Here is a 21,271-nt window from a genome sequence, read left to right as displayed (position 1 = left end):
TGGACAAAAAGATTAATAAGCCAAGGTGATTTTCTGTGTGACCCATGTTTTACATGAAAATTAAATATTTAGGATACCACTTAATAATATAAATAAAAGGTTACTTCAGGTACTAAAGTTAAATAAATATTAATATTTTCTTTAGAAACTGAATATCCCAAAAAGAAGTAAAATTTATTCTCTTAGTATTTCATGTATAATCTTGTCCATTAAAGCAGCCATATAGAGCCAAGTTAGTCATTCATCTTGTAGTTTGTCATCACCATCTCACAATAGCACGTTCAGAATACTAAGTCCTATACACAATTTGGAAGCAAAGAGCCATTTAGGCAAATGAAATAGTTCCTGACATCCACATAAAAGGTATGCTGTAGAAGACTACAAAAGCCATCTCCTTCTCACCTTCTCCAACATATGACCAGTGTCTCCAGCCCTAGAGAAAATTATTTCTGATACCCATTGAGATAAAGATGAGCACCATCTGCCAATGCCAGTTGACACAATCAAAGTGAATGGCCTTGTGATCTAACTTTAATGAACTGTTAAAATATTCATGTCCAGATTTTCCTTGTCCATAACCTTCTTCCTGTTTGATTTGACACCCAATATCCTTTCAAAGGTGAAGTTACTGTAACTGAAAAATAGATTAATATTCCCAGACTCATTAATGGCAATATCTGTAGTTAATTGGGGCGTTGTGACAGTGGTGGACCCATGAAATATCCCAGCTGAGACCAAAAGAGCCATGTAGCTGAGCTTCACTAATACCCACTACAGACACCATGGATTCTTTACCATAGGCTTATTCCTGCTAACCTAGATTAACCATAGATAATCCCTGTAAATCGACCACATCTAGAGGCCTCAGCTGGTATGTAGGATGTGGCTCCTTGGTGGAGAGAGGGAGTCTAGTTTTGAGGATCATACAGTTTGGCAGTAGGACCTCATTATCTTCATAGGTTATTCCCAGTGTTCTCCATATTCATGAAACAAGAAAAGGTGATATTTACCCAAACCATCTTAAAAACAATCCCCCTCATTTGCTCTAGAACTTTGCTTGCAGTCAGGCCGGGTCCTTCCGTCTATGGATTTTTGGGAATGTTCCTTTCCTTTCATTACAAAATGCTTCCTTAAATTGCTTAGCTACACATGGATGAAAAAGCCTTTTGTCAAGAGGTAAGACAGAAAGTAACCTGGTCTTAAAGAAAAGTTTTATAAAAGAAATATCTGCACTCCCATATTTATTGCAACAGTATTCACAACAGCCAAGACTTGGAAGCAACCCAAGTGTCCATCAACAAACGAATGGATTTTTAAAAAATGGAACATATACACAATGGAGTACTATTCAGCCATAAAAGAATGAGACTCTGTCATTTGCAACACTGTGGATGGAACTGGAGGTCATTATGCTAAGGGAAATCAGTCAGGCACAGAAAGACAAACTTTTCATATTCTCACTTATTTGTGAGAGCTGAAAATTAAAACAGTTGAACACATAGAGATAGAGAGTAGAATGATGATTACCAGGGGCTGGGAAATGTAGGGCAAGGGGAGAGGGGATGATTAATTGGCACAAAAAAATATTTCGAAAGAAGAAATAAGATCTAGTATCTGATAGCACAATAGGGTGACTATAGTCAATACTGACTTACTTGTACATTTTAAAGAGTATAATTGGATTGCTTGTAACATAAAGGATAAATGCTTGAGGTGATGGATACCTCATTTAACCCAGTGTAATCATTACATTTTGTATGCTTGTATCAATATATCCCATATACCTCATGAATATATACACTTACTCTGTACTCAGAAAAATTAAACATGTTTAAAACATTGTATGTTTGTGACTGTTAACTATAAACACATTTTGATTAATAATAATCTTGGAATTTTACCCTGATTTAATATTTTCACAAGGAAGGCACTTTTGTAAACAGTTTTTTAAAAAAACAATTTTAGAAAGTTGTAGATAGGTTGCTTAAATACCATGTGATTTCAGTTATGCTATTTAAAATGATGAGTTAATGGGTGCAGCACACCAACATGGCACATGTATACGTATGTAACAAACCTGCACGTTGTGCACATGTACCCTAGAACATAAAGTATAATAAAAAATAAAAATGCACTTGGGCTCCACAGAATTAAATGCATGCTATGAATATGCTGTGTCAAACTCTGGGACAATTTTGCAAATCTTCCTAGACATTGAAGAAGAATTAACTTCATATTCACAATCACTGGTATTAGCCAATGTGTTATCCTTTAACATTTATGGTTGTTTCCATTATCTCTTGCAGAGAAACAAACCATCCACAAACAACCCTTTGGCTCATGATTCTGTGCACAGGCTGGGCTCTGCGGGGTAGCTCTTCTGGTCTCAGTTGAGATTTTTCATAGGTCTGATTTTCCTGGCCTTTGCTGCTGGATTCTCTCCTATCTCTATTTGCCTCATTTGGGGCAATTGTGCTTATTAGCCTCTGGTCCCTGTGGTCTCTTATCCTCCTCAAGACTAGCTCTGATTTACTCACATGGTAAAGGGAGAATCCTAAAAGAAAGAATGGGAGTTGAAGATCTTTTGAGTTCAAGGCTCTGTGCTGGCATAATGTCACTCCTGCAACAGTCTACTGACAAACAGGAGGACCAAGACCTGTTCAATAGACTCTGTCTCTTGATGGGAAGAGCTGCAAAATCTCATTGAAAACAGAATGGATATAGGAAAGAAAAGATTATGACCAATTTTATATCTACCACAATGCCTCTGAAATATTTAAATATGACTTCTATTGTAAAGCTTGAGGCTAGCTGAATACAGATTTAAACCATGTTTAGTGCTGTCTCTAATTTCTAGAATCTCATGGGTTTCCCAATTGATATGCATGTGGGAATTCCTAAACTGCATCCCAGTCAGTACTCTGATAGCAAAAGCTATTTACTGTTTGCGATATTGGTCCTAAAGTACCATACCAAGCTTTGTGCATTGGAATTTCACAATAACTAAAATATCTTATTAATTTATCAATGTCCCTTCATCATAGTAGATATCAAAATTATAAATAACATGCTAAAAGCTTATGATTTGAAGCAAGATATTCTAAAGATACAATGCATTGTTCTGAAGATTAATTCTGAAGCAAACTGTAGTTACTCATAAATATATTAGCATATAAAATTATTACAAGCAGTACATATATGTACCTGACAAAAATTAAAATTCACTACCCCAACTCAACTCAGAAAATGTTTGCACAGGCCAGGTGCGGTGGCTCACCCCTGTAATCCCGGCACTTTGGGAGGCCGAGGCAGGTGTATCATGAGGTCAGGAGATTGAGACCATCCTGGCTAACACGGTGAAACCCCGTCTCTACCAAAAAAAAAAAAAAAAAAATACAAAAAAGTAGCCGGGCGTGGTGGTAGGCACCTGTAGTCCCAGCTACTCGGGAGGCTGAGGCAGGAGAATGGCGTGAACCCAGGATGCAGAGCTTACAGTGAGCCGGGATTGTGCCACTGCACTCCAGCCTAGGCGACACTGCACTCCAGCCTAAGCGACAGAGGGAGACTCCGTCTCAAAAAAAAAAAAAAGAAAAAAAGAAAATACTTGCACAATGATTGATAAACCAAATGTTTAAACACATATAGAGTCTATTTACACAACTCCTAGTAAATTAGACAGATGTTTTCTGTATTTCTTTGTTTTACATTTCACAACTCAACAGTGCTTCCTCATAAATTCAATATAAGACATCACCTTGCAGGACTTGGGGTTATTTCCTATTTTAGTGTATAGCTATTGGCAAACTTGTTAGAAAGCTTTGTTTTCTGTAATTTAATACTTGTCATTACTCACTATGCAGTTTGCATTAGGAGTTACTTTTCCCCTTCAAGTTTGTGCCCCCTTTCTGTTGACTCTTCATAAATTCGCTTTGTCATCTCTAAAATGATACCTTTGCAAATGAGTAACTTTTCTGTAGAAATAAATATTAGCTACATTGCATAGTATGCACAGTGCAGATTATCACAACTACAATTTTCACATATGAATGATGCTATAAGGCACACATCTTCAGCCATATAAATATCTATCTATATATCTATATTCTATCTAAATAGGTTCATTTGAACCACAGGAAGTTTCCATTTTGTAGGATACAAGTGAATAAAGATTCAGTGTCATAAGATCTAACTTAAAATGTATATGCTTTCATTCATACACACACACACACACACACACACACACAATTTAATGGTGGGGTATAAGAGAAAGACCAACAAATTTATAAAGCACACAGGGCATACAGACACCCAAAGAGTAAAAATTAGGTTATTGCTTTTTTGAAGTTTCCTGTGTCAAATGTACACAAAGAAAATTGTCTAAGTAGGTAATTTTGCTCTTCACTTTGTAGATAAACTTTGCAAGTAGACTACCTAAATGGCATTTAAAACTTTTGGTTATTGCTCAAATGGAAGTTGTGCTGCACTCGAAACTATAACATTGATAAAAGTGGACACGTTTTAATAGAAGCTAGAAGAACAAGTCAGTCCGGGGTCTCGTGATGTTCTTCTACAGTTCGAGTGGAAGTATAATAGGAGAAGGATATGTAATCAGGTAGATTCAGTAGGGCATTAGAATAGGATATCTTGGATTGACGTATTGTGGTCTGTTACCATCATCACACACCTTTCTCTTATCGTTAATGTTACAATCGTAATATGCATGGAGGTCCAACTTTTTTAAAACTTTGATATTCTAAAGTTCAAGTCTAGTCAAAGTGGAACTTGGGAAATTGCTACTGTTGAGAAGATATAAAATGGTGGATATCATTGATGGCATGTGGTAATTCTAGAAAAGCAGATAATAAAAACTTTATTTAATCTTAGTTCATTTTCTAATTATTTGAGCATATTGTGTTTGTCTTCCAGTCAGTGCTATAAGCATATTAAGAAACAACATCTTAATTTATCTTATAACTCCTCCTCTCAGTTCATTTGGAACAGTGCTTCACAGATAGTAGAGACTCTAAACATACATTGTATTGATAAGACAGACACAGGGAGGCAGATTTAGTAACCATGGAAAGATAAACACCTTATGTGCAAAGATAACTTAATTATTGGCCCATAATAGTGACCCAATTTAATTCAACCACATAAACAAGAATAAAGAAATTTGGCACAATTATCCCTGCATCTATGTATTAGTTTGGTCTCACTTATGATAGTAATATTTAGTCTCTGCCATATTTATTTACTAACACATTGGTGGGTGACTAATAAAGATATTTGCAAAAGTAATCCAAGAAATACAGAATCAAATATCACAGAGAAAATTGTATTTCTTGTGATTATTAGCCATGCAGTGAAAATTGAAACCTAAGTCATTCCTTGTGTTAAACTGCACTTAATGTCCAACTATCTTTTTTACAAAGGCATTTCCTTTTTCATCAATACAAAAAATGAAAAAATAAATAAATAAATGAGCTTATCCTGAGCCAGGATTTGTTGTGAAAATCATCAAAAGGGAAATATGGATCAGTTCCATTTGCAATGATGAAAAGCAGCAGCATTCCATTTTGTCTTTGGTATCTGACGGGAACACTCCCATGTTTTGAAGAGTCCATGAAAGCATTTTGTTTGAGGAATGGCAGGATTGTTGGAACCAAGACCTTTTAAAATTGAACTCTACCTCATTTTTGTATTGGTGAACTATAATTTCAATATGATATTCTCAATCTTTTGCTATGTGCCAGACACATGGTTATCTCACTTTGTCTTCAAATAATCTTGTCAAGCAGACAACCAGGAGCATATTCCAAGATGAAAAAACAATTCTCAGTGAGTTTAATTAGTCTTATCAAGTTATTACATCTGGGTAGTGGAAATGGAACTTAAATCTTGGTTGATGTGATACTAAAATCCATTTTCTCACTAACTCATGCTAAGAAAGACGAAGAAATAAAGCCCTAAAGAGACTATTAATGAATAATTTTACATTTCAGATTAAGTGTTTTAAACATTATTTGAGAAATATGAATCAATGATAAATATGAATTAATCTCTATATAACTTCTGAGTTCTTAATGGTGCATATTAACATGTATATTCTTGTATAGTCTCCAGCAAAAACCAAACATGTAGACGCATATTGAAAGGTTTTAAAAATTATGCTCTAAAAATGACTTATTGATAAAGTTTAGTTCTCATTACCTTAGATAATTTTGTCTTGAATTCAGATTTATCTTTGATAACAAAGTCATTAATGAGACGAGATCGGTCGTAAGTAGCATGTTCTGCTTCATCTGTGTAATCCTTATCTTTTCCTAGGGCTACAAAAGAGAAAGAGAAAGTTATATCTATTTATATCATTTTTCTTTCCTCTTTTTTCATTAAATGTACTAATCTCTCCTCTTTCATGTTTCCCAAGGTTTAGCCTAGATATATATATGTAGGCTAAATATATATATACACACACATATATATATACACACACAAATATACATACATACCTACACATACACACACACTAGAAAATATATAAAATTTGTGTGGCATACTTTTCAAATAATCCATACATTCAATAAATAAGCACATAAAAGTAGTCACATGAAAGCTTTCCTGTTATTTACTAATGCTGACACTGACAGTGACTTTCAGAAGAATTAAACGCATCTGTGCTATTGAATGTACTTCAAATTTTTTTAAATTAGAACCACGAAAAAAATCATATTTGTTTTGAACTTGAAGATAGTGACATTTGTAAGAACTGTATAAGCATTATTTGCTTAATTAAAAACTGCATTGATTTTGAGAGTTTGTTTTCTTAAAAGCTGGAAACATTTGAAGAGTGTAAAAAGTCTGAGAAACTACAGAAAATATTTTTTTATTTGATTATGAGAGCAGACTATATATATCTTTTCACTTTTCTTTTTATTATACTTTATATTCTAGGGTACATGTGCACAACGTGCAGGTTTGTTACATATGTAAACATGTGCCATGTTGGTGTGCTGCACCCATTAACTCGTCATTTACATTAGATATATCTTCTAATGCTATCCCTGCCCCCTCCACCGACCGCTCAATAGGCCATGGTGTGTGATGTTCCCTTCCTGTGACCAAGTCTGATGTTCAGTTCCCACCTATGAGTGGAGAACAGGTGCCAGCTGTCTGCGTTTTCTGTCCTTGCAATAGTTGCTAGAGCAATGAGGTTTCCAGCTGCATTCCATGCTCCCTACAAAGGACATGCAACTCATCCTTTTTTATGGCTGCGTAGTATTCCATGATGCTATATGTGCCACATTTTCTTAATCCAGTCTGTCATTGATGGGACATTTGACTGGTTCCAAGTCTTTGCCCTATTGCTGAATGGTGCCCCAACACAAGGTAAACATACATTTGCATGTGTCTTTAGGCAGCATGACTCTATAATCCTTTGGCGTATATACTCCAGTAAGTAGATGGCTGGCGTCAATGGTATTTCTAGTTCTAGATCCTTGAGGAATCGCCACACCATCTTCACAGCTGGGTTGACTAGTTTACAGTCCACCGACAGCTGTAAACTGTTCCTATTTTCTCCACATCCTCTCCAACACCTGTTGTTTCCTGACTTTTTAATGAATAGGCCATTCTAACTGGTGCTGAGATGGTATCTCACTGGTGGTTTTGATTTGCATTTCTCTGATGGCGGTGATGATGAGCATTTTTTTCATGCTGTCTGTTGGGCTGTATAAATCTCTTCTTTTGTGAAAAAAAAAAAAAAAAACTGGCTCTGTTCATCATCTTGCCCACTCTTTGCCCACTTTTGATGGGGTTGTTTTTTCTTGTAAATGTGTTGTATTTACAAGAAAATATGTTAATAAACATTACAAGAAATATAATTCAGGGGATTGAAACAACTACCAGGAAAGAACAAAGAACACTGAAAAATGGTTACTAGTGGAATAGCAAAAACAAACAAACAAAAACTATAATATCAGTTACATATAAGGATGTATATGAACAATGAATAAGCTGTAATCAATGTAAAATAGTATAAAATAGGAAATCTCTATGGTGGCTGCATGACCAAGAAGTCTTGACACACTTCACCAAATTCATGTTCCATATGATATAAATATATCTTCAAACTCAAAAACAGATTGCTATACATTTAGCCTTTTCAAAGATATCAAAACATCTTAGAGTTATTTTAGATCAGTTGATATCTATTAAACATGAATTTTGACATGGAAAACTCAAGTGCTTTCAAGATTTCAGTCAATTTACTGTACAGAAGAAAAACAATTTTGTTTATAGTATATCCATTCCTTTATAAATAATAGTTAAAAGCTATTAAAACACAATATGTTACATCGTGGGCAGCTAATAGTATCAGGTTCATAGTGGTATAAACTAAAATTGTATAGGTCATATTATGTCTTAGGATGCAGTTAATAGCCAGATACATTAAGAAGCTCTAAGCTTTTAGTGGTTACACTTAGACCTGTTAACCATACCTGACACTCATTGATGGTTAACATTTGCTACGTGCATGCGATAAGCCAGAAACTTTACCTGTATTATTTCCTTTCGTTCTGATGACTTTAAAAGTGGGTATAATTTCTTCCTACATCTAATAATAAGCAGAAATGGAACATGCCAAAGTCACTAAACTAGTAAGAGGCACATCTAAAACTGAAACAAATTCTGATCTGACTCCAAAGCCGATGCTTGTAAACACAGTATTCCCCCAGATTTAGGTAAGTTACATTTTATTCATTCAACTTTTGTTTATTAAACAACTCTTGATATGCAAGATACTCTTTTACAAGTTGACATTAGAGTAGCAAACACAATTCTGCCTTCATAGAACATTCAAGTAAGAGAAGAAATTTTAAAATAAGTAAAATATTAAGTAGGTCTTGTGGGTCAGTGCATTTGAGAAAAATACTGTAGACAGGAAGGATGAAGGTGTGAAAGGAGTCGGGGGGTGTCATTTTACTAAATAAAACAGTAATATTTGAGCAAAGATACAAAGAGTGAGGCAGTTAGACACACAGGTAAACTGGAGGAAGAATGATCAACACAGAAAATTTTAAAATGCAAAATCTGGATTCGCATTGAACTGTTACATAAGCCAGAAAGAAACTGAAATTTTGGAATTATATTATTGGAGCAGCTACCAAAACCCTACCACTGACTGCCAGTTTGCAAGTCATAGAGTGTTTAGTGTTTTTATTTCCTTTCCAATTCTTTCTCTTCCCTTTCCTTCCTTTTCCCTGCGCGCGCTCTCGCTCGCTGGCTCTGTTGCTCTCTCGCTCTATCTTTGTCCCTGTCTCTCTCTCTGTCTCTCCATCTTTTTCCCCATTGGTTATTAGAGAAGGAAGAAATCCTGGTTTGGTCAAACAGCAATCCGCAAATGGCATGTGCTGCTGGGGGGCAGGCACTGGCTTGTGGATCACAAGATGTCATTTCTCATTCTAAATCTGCCACTTCCTCAGCATGCAATTTCCTTTTCCTGTATCTAAGGTTCCTCTAAACTCTAAAATTATTGAATTATGAATTTAATGCTTATAAAAGATAAAATCACAATTTACATTATTTTATTTTCCATGGAACACAAGAAATTAAACCTCTAGAAGTTCATTACTCATTTCCTGCTCCTATTCCACTCACAATTTCGTTTTCTAGGCAGAGAATTTTATTTATTTATTTATTGTTTATTTATTTATTTATTTATTTTGGGATGCAGTCTCACTCTGTCTCCCAGGCTGGAGTGCAGTGGCGCGATCTCGGCTCACTGCAAGCTCTGCCTCCCGGGTTCATGCCATTCTCCTGCCTCAGCCTCCCAAGTAGCTGGGACTACGGGCCCCTGCCACCACGCCCAGCTAATTTTTTGTATTTTTAGTAGAGATGGGGTTTCACTGTGTTAGCCAGGATGGGCTCGATCTCCTGACCTCATGATCCACCTGCCTCGTCCTCCCAAAGTGCTGGGATTACAGGTGTGATCCACTGTGCCCAGCCACTTTTTTTCTTTAATTCCTATAACTCATCTATTTCTGGAAAATAAATACATAGCATCATCTCGCTGGAGGAAAGCTAACTCAATTTTGAACATTTGCCAAATACCACCTTATTCATTAAGTTTTTTTCAGATTTTTTTCCCCCTGCCTTACTGCGCTGACTGGAGCTAATCATTTTCTCTTCTAAATTCCTTCACATTTGTGTTTTCTTTTCTTTTTTTCTGCCTGCCCTCCTTCCCCTTCTCTCTCTTTCTCTCTTTCTTTCTTGGTATATTAGCGAAGTCAGCATAATATCTGGGTGACAAAACTATCTGTACACCAAACCTCCATGACATGCAATTTACCCATGTAACAAACCTGCACATATAACTCTTAAACCTAAAAGCTGGAAAGAAATAAAATTTTCAATAAATGCATATTAACAAAATAAAATTAAAAAAGAAATATATAACTGAAGCACAAAAATTCAAGTAAATGAACTAAGAAAAATGATATTAGAGTACACAGATAATTTTAAATCATTGTCCCGATGAATGATATACAAACATATTGCTATGGCTTGGATATGGTTTGTTTGGTCCAGGTCTCATGTTGAAATTTGATCTCTATGTTGAAAGTGAAGACTGGTGGGAAGGGTCTGGGTTATGGAGGCGCATCCATCAATATGTTTTAAGAGCAAAACAGAGCACAACTGGAAATGCATTCTAAAATTATAATCTAAAAGAAATCTGTGTTAGCAGGAATGTTCCTCTAAGCCTATGAATAATAAAACGTAGAAACTATTGCCATCTTAAGAAACAAGTTTAATTCTAGTTACACAGGCTAAAACCCTAGGAGTAATCTTGACTCCTCATTTTCTCTTGTACCCTACATCAGATCTTTCACCAAATTCTGGTGACTTAGCATGAAGCATTACCTCTTTAACACATATCACTCTTTAGCACATACCACTAACATGCAATGTGTTTTCACTTATTTGTCTTTGTTCATTATTTGTTCCCCTCACTAAGGTATTTTTTATGAGCCTGGCCTTTACATATATACATGTGTGTGTGTACATTTTTCCCACTTTTGTTGTCTTGTTTATTGACTGCTTTCACCTTAACACCTAGAACAGGGTCTGGCACATAGCTTCCATTCAATAAATGTTTACTGAATGACTAACTGGATTTAAATGCCCAAATCCTGTCTAAACTGTCTTTAAATTACAGCTCAAAGCTGATCATTTATCAACACCTGATTATAGTTAATTAAAGCCATCACATCTCTCAAACAGAAGCTCATTTGATTCTCCAAAACAATCTCCCTGTTTCCTCTTTTGCTCCTACCACATAGTAGCCAGGGTGACCCTTTTAAAAACCCAAGATATTTCACATTAAATCTCTGTTCAAACCTTCTAATAATTCTGCAGCTCCAGGTAAAACCACAGTCCATACAATAGCCCACTGGGCATAAGCGTCATCTAGCTCCTTACTATTGTGTCCGGAATTGGTTCCTTCTGGTGAGTTCTTGGTCTCGCTCACTTCAAGAATGAAGCCACGGACACTCGCGGTGAACGTTACAGTTCTTAAAGATGGTGTGTCCAGAGTTTGTTCCTCCAGGTGTTCATATGTGTCCAGAGTTTCTTCCTTCCAGTGGGTTTGTGGTCTCGCTTGACTTCAGGAGTGAAGCCGCAGACCTTCTCAATGAGCGTTAGGTCTCTTAAAGGAGGCGCGGCTGCAGTTGTTTGTTCCTCCTGGTGGGTTCGTGTTCTCGCTGACTTCGGGAGCGAAGCCACAGACCTTCCCACTGAGTGTTACAGCTCATAAAGGTAGTGCGGACCCAAAGAGCAAGGAGCAGCAGCAGAATTTATTGTGAAGAGCCAAAGAACAAAGCTCTCACAGTGTGGAAGGGGCCCTCAGTGTGTTACCAGTGCTGGCTCAGGTGGCCAGCTTTTATTACCTTATTCGGCCCTGCCCATATCCTGCTGATTGGTCCATTTTACAGAGTGCTGATTGGTCCATTTTTACAGAGTGCTAATTGGTGTGTTTACAAACCTTTAGCTAGACACAGAGGGCTGACTGGTGTGTTTACAATCCTTTAGCTAGACAGAAAAGTTCTCCAAGTCTCCACCGGACCCAGAAGCCCAGCCAGTTTCACCCCTCACTATCATTCTGTATCCAGCTCATACAGCTCTACCCTCATGCCCTCTGATCCAGCTGCACCAGGTTATTTGATGTAAAATATGTTCTCACTGAAGGGTTTTTGCACTTGCTTGTCTCTCTGCAGATAATGCTCAATCTCTGTTTTAGCCACGGTTCTGCTGACTAGTCACCCATCAGAGAATCACAGTTTGATCATTATTTCTAAAATACAGTCTCCATTGTTGTCTCTCTGCGCACAATGCTTTATTTTTTTTATTATTTTTATCAGCACCTGAAATCAAATGATAAAACACCCATATAAAATATATATGCTATATATGTACATATACATCAGCATCTGGCATTGAATGTATACATTTATACATATAAATGTTATATCTATCTCCTCCTAGCTATAAGTGCTATTAGTGCAGTGACTGTTTTGTTCATCACTATATCCTGATATTTAGTTCATTGTTAATTGCATTGTAATCTTGTAGCAATTGTTAACTAATAAATGAATGGTATACTTGTATGTGGGAATATTTTGCATCCATTAAATTGCTTTGCAGACTGACAATGTACAGAAATGCTTAAACTATAATCTTAAGTTAAAAAGCTGTTTTAGGCTATTCTCACACATTTCACTTGAAATATAATTTTCCTTCTGAATGTAACTTTGTAAAACAATATAAATGTAAGGACAGTGAAAAACTATAGTGCGAAGGAAATGTAAAATGTGCTATCTATTTTAACTAGATAGTGGTAATCCTCTCTCCCTCATAGATTTTTTTTTTTCTTGCTAGGAGTTATTTGTATCATAATGGCAGAATTTAAAAAGCTTTTTAGAGTTAGTATTTGTGTCAATCAACATCTGAGAGCAACAATGGAGAGAGCCATATTGCATTTTGGTTAATGAAGCTAATTATTCTTCCATCAGTGAGATCTTCTGAAACACAAATGAAACCTATTAATGTGTTTTGGTTTTTCTCAAGGGCATAGATCCTTATGTTTATGAAATCCTCCCCATGTGGTGATGAGACATTTATTGCGCATATGCCCAGAACATGAATTAAATTTCAAATTAAAAAAATGTTTAAGCAATAGCACTAAATTACAATACCAAATATTATATCATATTTCCTCTTTTTAAGATGACTTTCTCCCACATTGTAACATTTCTGAAACCATGGCAGTAACCTATTTTTCCTAAAAGCTCTTATTAATTTGTTGATGCCTCCTATAATTGATAGTGTCTTAAAATCTAAAAAGATCAAAGACTAAGTAAAACAGATTTTCACACACACTAAAAAACAAAGATAACAGCTTTCTGGAACAGGTGGTAGCAGTTACAGTAAGTCTGATTATGACAAATAGAACTCTTGCTGTTCTCTAGTAGCAGAATAATAGGAAGGCATACATGCATAAAAACTGTAGTCTCAAAGCTCAATAAAATTGCTTCATATGTTGAAAAACAAAGGCTGATTCAGTGGCAAGGGAATCAATATTGGTTTCAACAAATCGAAGTTAAAATCTTGGTTTTATCATTTGTTAGCTGGGTGGCAGTGGGTCCGTTAGTTTTTTAACCGTAGACTTTAGGATAATAAAATATTCCCATAAAATAGTTCCAAGGATTAAATGCAAGAATCTATGCACAGTTACTCAAACACATAAATGTATTTTTTCATCCTTTTGTTTGCTTTCAATACACAATTTTAGTATTGAGACAACTATTTAAAAAATAAGTAATTTAGGGCTACCAAAAAAGTCATATCTTTCATTTTAAACCCTAAGTAGATAAGAAACAACATAATTACCTCAAGTACGCCAGTAGAAAATTTAAAATTTAATCTCTAAATCTGTTTTCTAATCATCAATTGTATACTTTATGTTGAAAACTTATGCTGACTCAAGTGGGAATGCATTGTCTTTTAAATTTTGTTTGCATATCAGCATCAGTTCAAAACTTAAAGGAACTGACCAAGATAACATAGCAGACTATTATGATCACAACATAAACCTTACAGCTATCTCTGGGAGTAAAAGTTTAATAGCTAAATTATTCCAGCTCAGTCATTCTTCTTTACTATAATGTCATTTTATTTTGTTACTCTCTTACATTGTATTGTTTCAGCATCTGAAAATAGATGCTATCCTTCCTGGAGAATTTTCAGTGTGTGAGTAGATTATTAGTTGGCCTTCACTTACTTGCAACTGTACAAACTTTCCGTACCTTGCAAATAATGACTTGCTCCAGGATTATCAGAATAGGTGATAATATGGGAGCACATGATAATAATGACCTAAGGTTATTTTCATAATTTATGTTTTATATGTCATCTCTGATAAATATTGTCTAATTTGAGTCTCACAACAGCTGTCACTACAATTATGCTCAATCTCTGTTTATAAGAAGAAATTAATATTGATATCTCCATTTCTCAAATCAGAAAACTCAGGCAAAGATGGTGTGTACTCAAGTAGTAAGTGACAGTGTTGGTACCTGAAACTGGAGCTTTTGACCACCAACAAATTTCGTGATTTAAAAAATTATCCTACAGAAGCTTTCTGTGAAGAATAAATTCATGAATGGTCCATGCATGGCTTGCTCTGTGGTTAGGACACAATAAGAACAAGAACCCAGACTTATTAATTATTTGGGGTTCCATTGTTGCCTACTTCTCCCTAGCCCTATTGTTCTAAAGTACTACCACTAGCCAGTAGCAATGAGGGTGCTGGCAGAGCTGTGCTCAATGAACAACATGGAGAAGCAAATCCTGCAGATAAACTGCTCTCCATTGTATCAGTGTGCCAGTGTTTTCTACTCACCATCTTTCCCTGTACTCTTCCAATCCTCACCCATCCACCCATGTCATTGAGTGGATAGCTTATACCAAGCAATATGAGCAAGACAGACATAAATCACAGTTATTATTTAGTGAACAGTCATCCAAAGTGCTATAAAAGAAAGGAAGTAGCATCTAAATGACTATGCATTAGGGAAGACTTCAGTAAGACTGATGTTAGAAAGGTAATTCTACGGCTGGGTGCAGTGGCTCACTCCTGTTAAATAATGATTTTACTAATCATTTAACTAATGATTTAACCATTATCCCAGCACTTCGGGAGGCTGAGCTGGGCGGATTGCCTGAGGTCAGGAGTTCGAGACCAGCCTGCCCAACAAGGTAAAACCCTGTCTCTACTAAAAATACAAAGAATTAGCCGGATGTGGTGGTGGGCACCTGTAATCCCAGCTACTTGGGAGGCTGAGGCAGGAGAATCACTTGAACCTGAGGCAGAGGTTGCAGTGAGCCGAGATCATGCCACTGTACTACTGCAGCCTGGGCGACAAGAGCAAAATACCATCTCAAAGAAAAAAAAAAAAAAGAAGAAGGTAATTCTACTATTTAACAAGAGTTTTGTTTTAAGCCTTTAAGTACTCTACATAAAGGTCCATCATCACAATTTAAATACAAAAGAGAATAATATTTAGATCAGGTCCTCAGTGAGAAAATTAACAAAGCACTAACTCATAACAAATGAGAAAACTCACAGTGATAAATGACATCCCAGAGAGCAAAAAAATGGGTGGATTCTACAGCAGACTCTCCAAAGAGGGGTGTGTGTGTGTGTGTGTGTGTGTGTGTGTGTGTGTGAGAGAGAGAGAGAGAGAGAGAGAGAGAGAGAATGCTCTTTCATCCATTTGTCTGTCCTAATCCTAAAAGTATTCTTTAAGCACCTACTATGGGTCAGGTACTATTCTTGATTCTGGTGCTAAAGGTGGCAGCACGATTGATAGTTTCTGTGTTCTGGAAACACAAAATTGGGGTGAATAAACTAAATAAATAACTTTAGGTAATAGGTATTATGAAGAAAAATCCAAGATTAGAAGACAGAAAGTAAGTCTGATGTGAACCTGGCTTATTTCGGTGTAGAGCCTTAGGATAAGCACATATTTATTGTGAACAAGGAACATAAGATGGTTGAGCTGTCTGCAGCTCGTGAGAAAAAGAAAGCATTAGGAAATGGCCTAGAGAGACCAGACCCGGGTTCTGCAAGGTCTCTGAATACCAGAGTGAGTTTATATTTTAAATGTAATAGGAAACCCTGGAGAGACAGGAGCACAGAAATGATGGGATTTAATCTTCCTTTTATTAAAGCTTTCTGTGACTACTGCTTGGAAAATCATCAATCAAGATTTTGAGCAGGGAGATCTGTTAGGAAGCTATCGTACCAGTGTACCAAGAGAAGGTAGCAGATGGACCCAGGTGCAGCAGTGAATGTGGTGAGCAGTACTCAGATTCTGAATATATTTTGAAAATTGAGGCAAGAGGACTTTACGTGTTTGATAAACAATTGACAAGATTTATAGTGACTGTGAGACTGTCATAACCGAAAAATATGTTCCTTCAGTGTAATTCCTTCATTTCTGTAATCTTAAGTAGGTTAGGAATATTAGAAGAAAGTTATTTCTTTCACCATCTTCATATAAAATGCTACTAAGAAAAAATAATGGGAATTAGTGGATATTATCTATTGTTACAGAATGAAAGCAAAATCACCATGTACTGTTTGATCACAACTATTCAAAGAAATAAACCAATGAGTATTCCACTGAGCTAAACTATTATGTTTGTAGAAAGCAAATAAATGTTTCAAAACTCTAATATGAACCCATTCCTGAGGAAGTCATTTTATAACATTAGCAAAATGTTGATTTCATAACAAGATTAGACAGATATGTGTTTGGGCTGGTTGGACTCAAATGATGCTGGTCTTAATGAGCCCTAAATATTTCATTTCTAAGTTACCTGAGTTTATAGCCATATAGGCATGGGAAGAATGAAGCATCAGGCACTTGTTAACGTGGATTACTGTGCCCTTGTCATTTTCCAGCATACTGAGAAGAAAAAAGTAGGCAATGGTAGTGGGGCTTCCAAGATTAATAAATAAAATTATTGCCACATTGGGATTTCAAATTCACTGCTACAAGGTTCAGCACTTTCTAGAATAATTTTGTGAGTGTGTGGGGGTGTATGGAATGCTGCTCTGGCTTTGTGAGCTGCTTTATGAAAAGTAGAATTAAAGGCTATGAGATGTCAATAAAAAATGAAGAAGAAAACAAAAAGAATCAAAACTTTCTGATTCAATTAGTTTTTTAACTAATCATTACCCAAATATATGTTAACATGCAGCTTTATCTTCACCTTGTACTTTCTGCCTGAAACTTATTAACATCTGACAGAACTAGTGTCTTTGGAAATCACTAACCACTTTTTACCTTAAGGCCTTTGTGCCTACTGTGGTGGTTAAAAGAGAAGGCTAGGGATCAAGGTTTCCCGGGTTGAAATCTCAGTTCTCCATTGACTAGCTAGGTGACATTTGGCAAATTATTTTCTCTCTTGGTGAATAAGTTTCCTCATCTGTAAAAACGGGCTGTTAATAGTACCTAACTCAAAGGGTTGTTGTGAGAATTAAGTGAGTGAGATAAGGCAGGTAAAGTGTATAATAATAGAGTTCAGTAAATTATTGTTTATCCATTATGCCATCATTATGCCATAAAAGTCCCCCGAATTTTTTTTTTTTTTTTTTTTGAGGCAGAATCCTGCTCTGTTGCCCAGGCTGGAGTGCAGGGGTGTGATCATAGCTCACTGTAGACTCTAACTCCTGGGCTCAAGTGATACTCCCATCTCAGCCTCCTGAGTAGGTGGGACTACAGTCGTGTACCACTATGCTTGGCTAATTATTTTCTTTTTGTAGAAACAGGGTCTCACCACTTTGCTGATGCTGGTCTTAAACTCCTGGGCTTAAGCAATCCTCCTACCTCAGCCTCCCAAGGCGCTGGTATCAAAGGCGGGAGTCACCACACCCAGCCTAAAATCACTTTTGGTGATCATAGAAATAGCTGTTTAGTGTAAATCTCTCTGGGCCCAGCAGAATTTGGTGTGAGAGATAAGCTTAGTGAGTGACTGAATAAAGCAATGAAAAATACTTGCTGAACCCCCATGATGTGTTAGGAGCTATGATGAAGTTATGCCTTTTTATTTACTTCAAATCCTACTAAGAATGGATCATTGATCCCAATTTACTAGTGAAATCACTAAAGGTCAGAGAGGTTAAGTAATACACTACAGTTACATAGCTGGTGGATATAAGAATAAAGATTTGACCAATGGCTGGCTGGAAAAATAACATTTCTTTCATGATGTATACCCATCCTGTTAGGGAGCCTTAGTAGAAATGTCCTTCTCTGAATCAACAGAGGCATTAATATTTTTTCTTCATGGTTCTCATTTGGAATAATGAGAAATATCAATCCTCAGTAAAACACTGACCACATGCAGTTAAGTCTGCCTCAGCATTAATATTCTCATGGGGCCGCTCAAAGTGGTTAACTGTAAAAAGCCATTAATAAGATGCATTAGTCAGGAAATTCCCATGCAATAATCAGCCCAATACAGGAACCTGGTACTCTGCATGCTAACGGTAAACTTAGTGAATGTAACTGCTTTGCATTTAAAAGGGAACATGTATTACCCAAATGCTTACTCATGCTTTATTTAACTGTACTGTTGGTATATTTGACGTTATTTTACTTGATTTCTTTTCAAAGATGATTAAAACACTCACATTAGGCCGGCCGTGGTAGCTCACGCCTGTAATCCCAGCACTTTGGGAGGCCAAGGTGGGTGGATTGCCTGAGGTTGGGACTTTGAGACCAGCCTGGCCAACATGGTGAAACCCCATCTCTACTAAAAATACAAAAAGCTGGGTGTGGTGGTGCGTGCCTGTAGTCCCAGCTACTCAGGAGGCTGAGGCAGGAGAATCACTTGAGCCTGGCAGGCAGAGGTTGCAGTGAGCTGAGATCACGCCACTGCAGTCCAGCCTGCAGTGGGAGACAGAGCAAAACTCTATCTCAAAAAATAATAATAAAATAATAAAATAATAAGATATGCACCTAACTCTAAAAGAGTATTTCCCAGCCAGGTGTTACATCCAGATGGATTCCTGAAATGATTAGTGATACTACACAGTTAGCTGGAGACTGTACCTCACTTTCATTATAAAGGCAAACACCTCATCGTTTGTATGTATTTTAACTGCAGAAGCTGTGATGTCTTTCTAACTTGAATAAATGACAGACTGATGCTGGGGGATGCTAAAATAGTGAATATGAGATACAATGCCTGGAGAGAGATGAATACAGGTCAGCTGGAACAAATAACTGAGACACACAAAAGTGATGTGAAAAGAATCATAAAGTTAAGAGCATCCAATTATGTTAAGCATTCAGAGAAAGTTCTTTTAATATTTGGAATGGCAAGCTGTCAAAATAAAATGCAAGGAATTACATGGAAGGTTTTTCAATACAGTGATAGTTAAACTCTACATTGGTTCTAATTTGGAGGACAGGTTAGTGAAGGGTGTTTTGCAAACTTTCCCACCTGTATGGATATTTTGGACAAGAAAAACTTCAGGTTCGTTTTTTGTTCATATTTTTTTTTAATTAGAAAATAACAGATAATATAGATTGAGCATCCCAAATCCAAAGTGTTCCAAAATCTGAAACTTTTTGAATGTTGAAATGACACTCAATGGAAATGCTCACTGGAGCACTTCAGATTTCAGATTTTCAGATTTTGGGATGCTCAGTGAGTAAGTATATAATACAAATATTCTAAAATCAAAAAAAAATTGAAATCTGAAATACTTCTGGTCTCAAGATTTTGGACAAAAATACTCAACTTGTAGTAATCTTCAGAATTAATTACTACAGGAAAGGCCTTTGTATTCTGAGTTAATTGATTCTGTATATGAAATGAACCTGCTGGTCACTGGCTTTCTTTAATTAAAAAACTTAATAAGCCAGCACTGTTTCTGTGCCACACGTAAAACAAAAATTATTATAAGAAACGTAACTAATTTGCAATCATTCAGAATGCAATTATAAATAGCAAAATTCATAGTTTCAAAAGTTATGAAGAGTGACTTAACAATGCCTGTAGAGAAAAGCCAAGTTACAGTTTTTAGGCCAGAAATTCTTTATCCTGGTCACACTAAATATTTACCGGGCAGGCTGTTAAAAGTATGTATACTAATTTCACTCCCCAGACTAATTAAAACTGATTTTCTGGAACTGTGATCCAGGAAGTATTAAAAAGCCCTCTGGTGATTTGAATGTGTAACGAGAGTTGAGAACTCCTTATGTAGGCACTGAGGCCTGGCCACCGATGTATCCGCTACTGAAAACTCAGGACTTCGTTTCTTCAGGTTATGTATCAAGGCACTGAGGTTGCAAAATAAGTGCTGGCACATTAGTATCACTTTTTTTTTTTTTAATTAATTCCGGCTTTATTTTATTTCTATTTAATTCATGAAAATGAAAACCCGATTCAAAAGAATTGTATATAGGCAAGCTACAGATTTGAATGTAAAGCTTGCTCAACTGAAGCAAATCTTATGTAACATCAAAAGGCAAAAAAGGAGATTGAGTAAACTTGTCACTGTTATAGGTAAAATAAATAAAATTTATAGTATCCTCTAATGATGGGTCGAGATAGAATCTCTGAGTGTTACTAACATTCTAAATTCTGAGTGTCAAAATTTTATAGATCTTGAAATCGTATTCTATATGTTTTTACTCATAAAAAATTGAAATTTACAGAATAATGGCAAAAATTATTTTTTACTATGAGATTGTTGCTCATCATAAATCCTCCTATATAGTTGAATTCCAAACTATACATTTCTTAATTTCTTAACCTCAGAATATTAAACCCAACCATTACGTTAAAAAGCAAACGTGAACTTTTTTCTTAAAAAAAAAAAAATGTTAGTTTTTTTTAGAACACAGTTTACCTTTGGAGAGAGGGATAGGAGTAGTAAATACTGAATATCAACTTACCCAAACAAAAATCGCTGAGGTCAGCAAAAGAACATCTCAGCACAGAGTCATTTTTATTCTCCTCAGTGTTAACTGAAATAAAATAAGACACTTTGTAGTTTTGGGAAATAAAAGCATAACAGAAAAATAACCATGGTGATAGATGGACAAATGATGGCCAAACGTGAATTTTTTTAACTTAATGAGTTAAAATTAGTTATTTAAAATTTCTCTTTTTTTTCTTTCTTTTTTTTTTTTTT

At 36.0% G+C, this 21,271-nt stretch overlaps 1 protein-coding gene across 1 annotated transcript in view; it reads right to left on the bottom strand.

The window, feature by feature from the left end:
- ANO3 (anoctamin 3) overlaps positions 1-21,271 on the bottom strand; it is a 350,115-nt gene that overhangs the window by 213,607 nt on the left and 115,237 nt on the right. Inside the window, exons 3-4 of the mRNA XM_017863846.1 lie at positions 21,033-21,104; positions 6,211-6,329 (exon numbers count right to left, since the gene is read on the bottom strand). Of these exons, the coding sequence (XP_017719335.1) occupies positions 6,211-6,329; positions 21,033-21,104 (191 nt within the window). The remainder of the gene's footprint in view (positions 1-6,210; positions 6,330-21,032; positions 21,105-21,271) is intronic.

Source organism: Rhinopithecus bieti, unplaced genomic scaffold (assembly GCF_001698545.2).
Source record: "Rhinopithecus bieti isolate Rb0 unplaced genomic scaffold, ASM169854v2 scaffold_68778, whole genome shotgun sequence".
Classification (NCBI taxonomy): Eukaryota; Metazoa; Chordata; class Mammalia; order Primates; family Cercopithecidae; genus Rhinopithecus; species Rhinopithecus bieti.
Note: the sequence above shows the minus strand (reverse complement) of the source record. Positions and strands in the feature narration are given on the sequence as shown.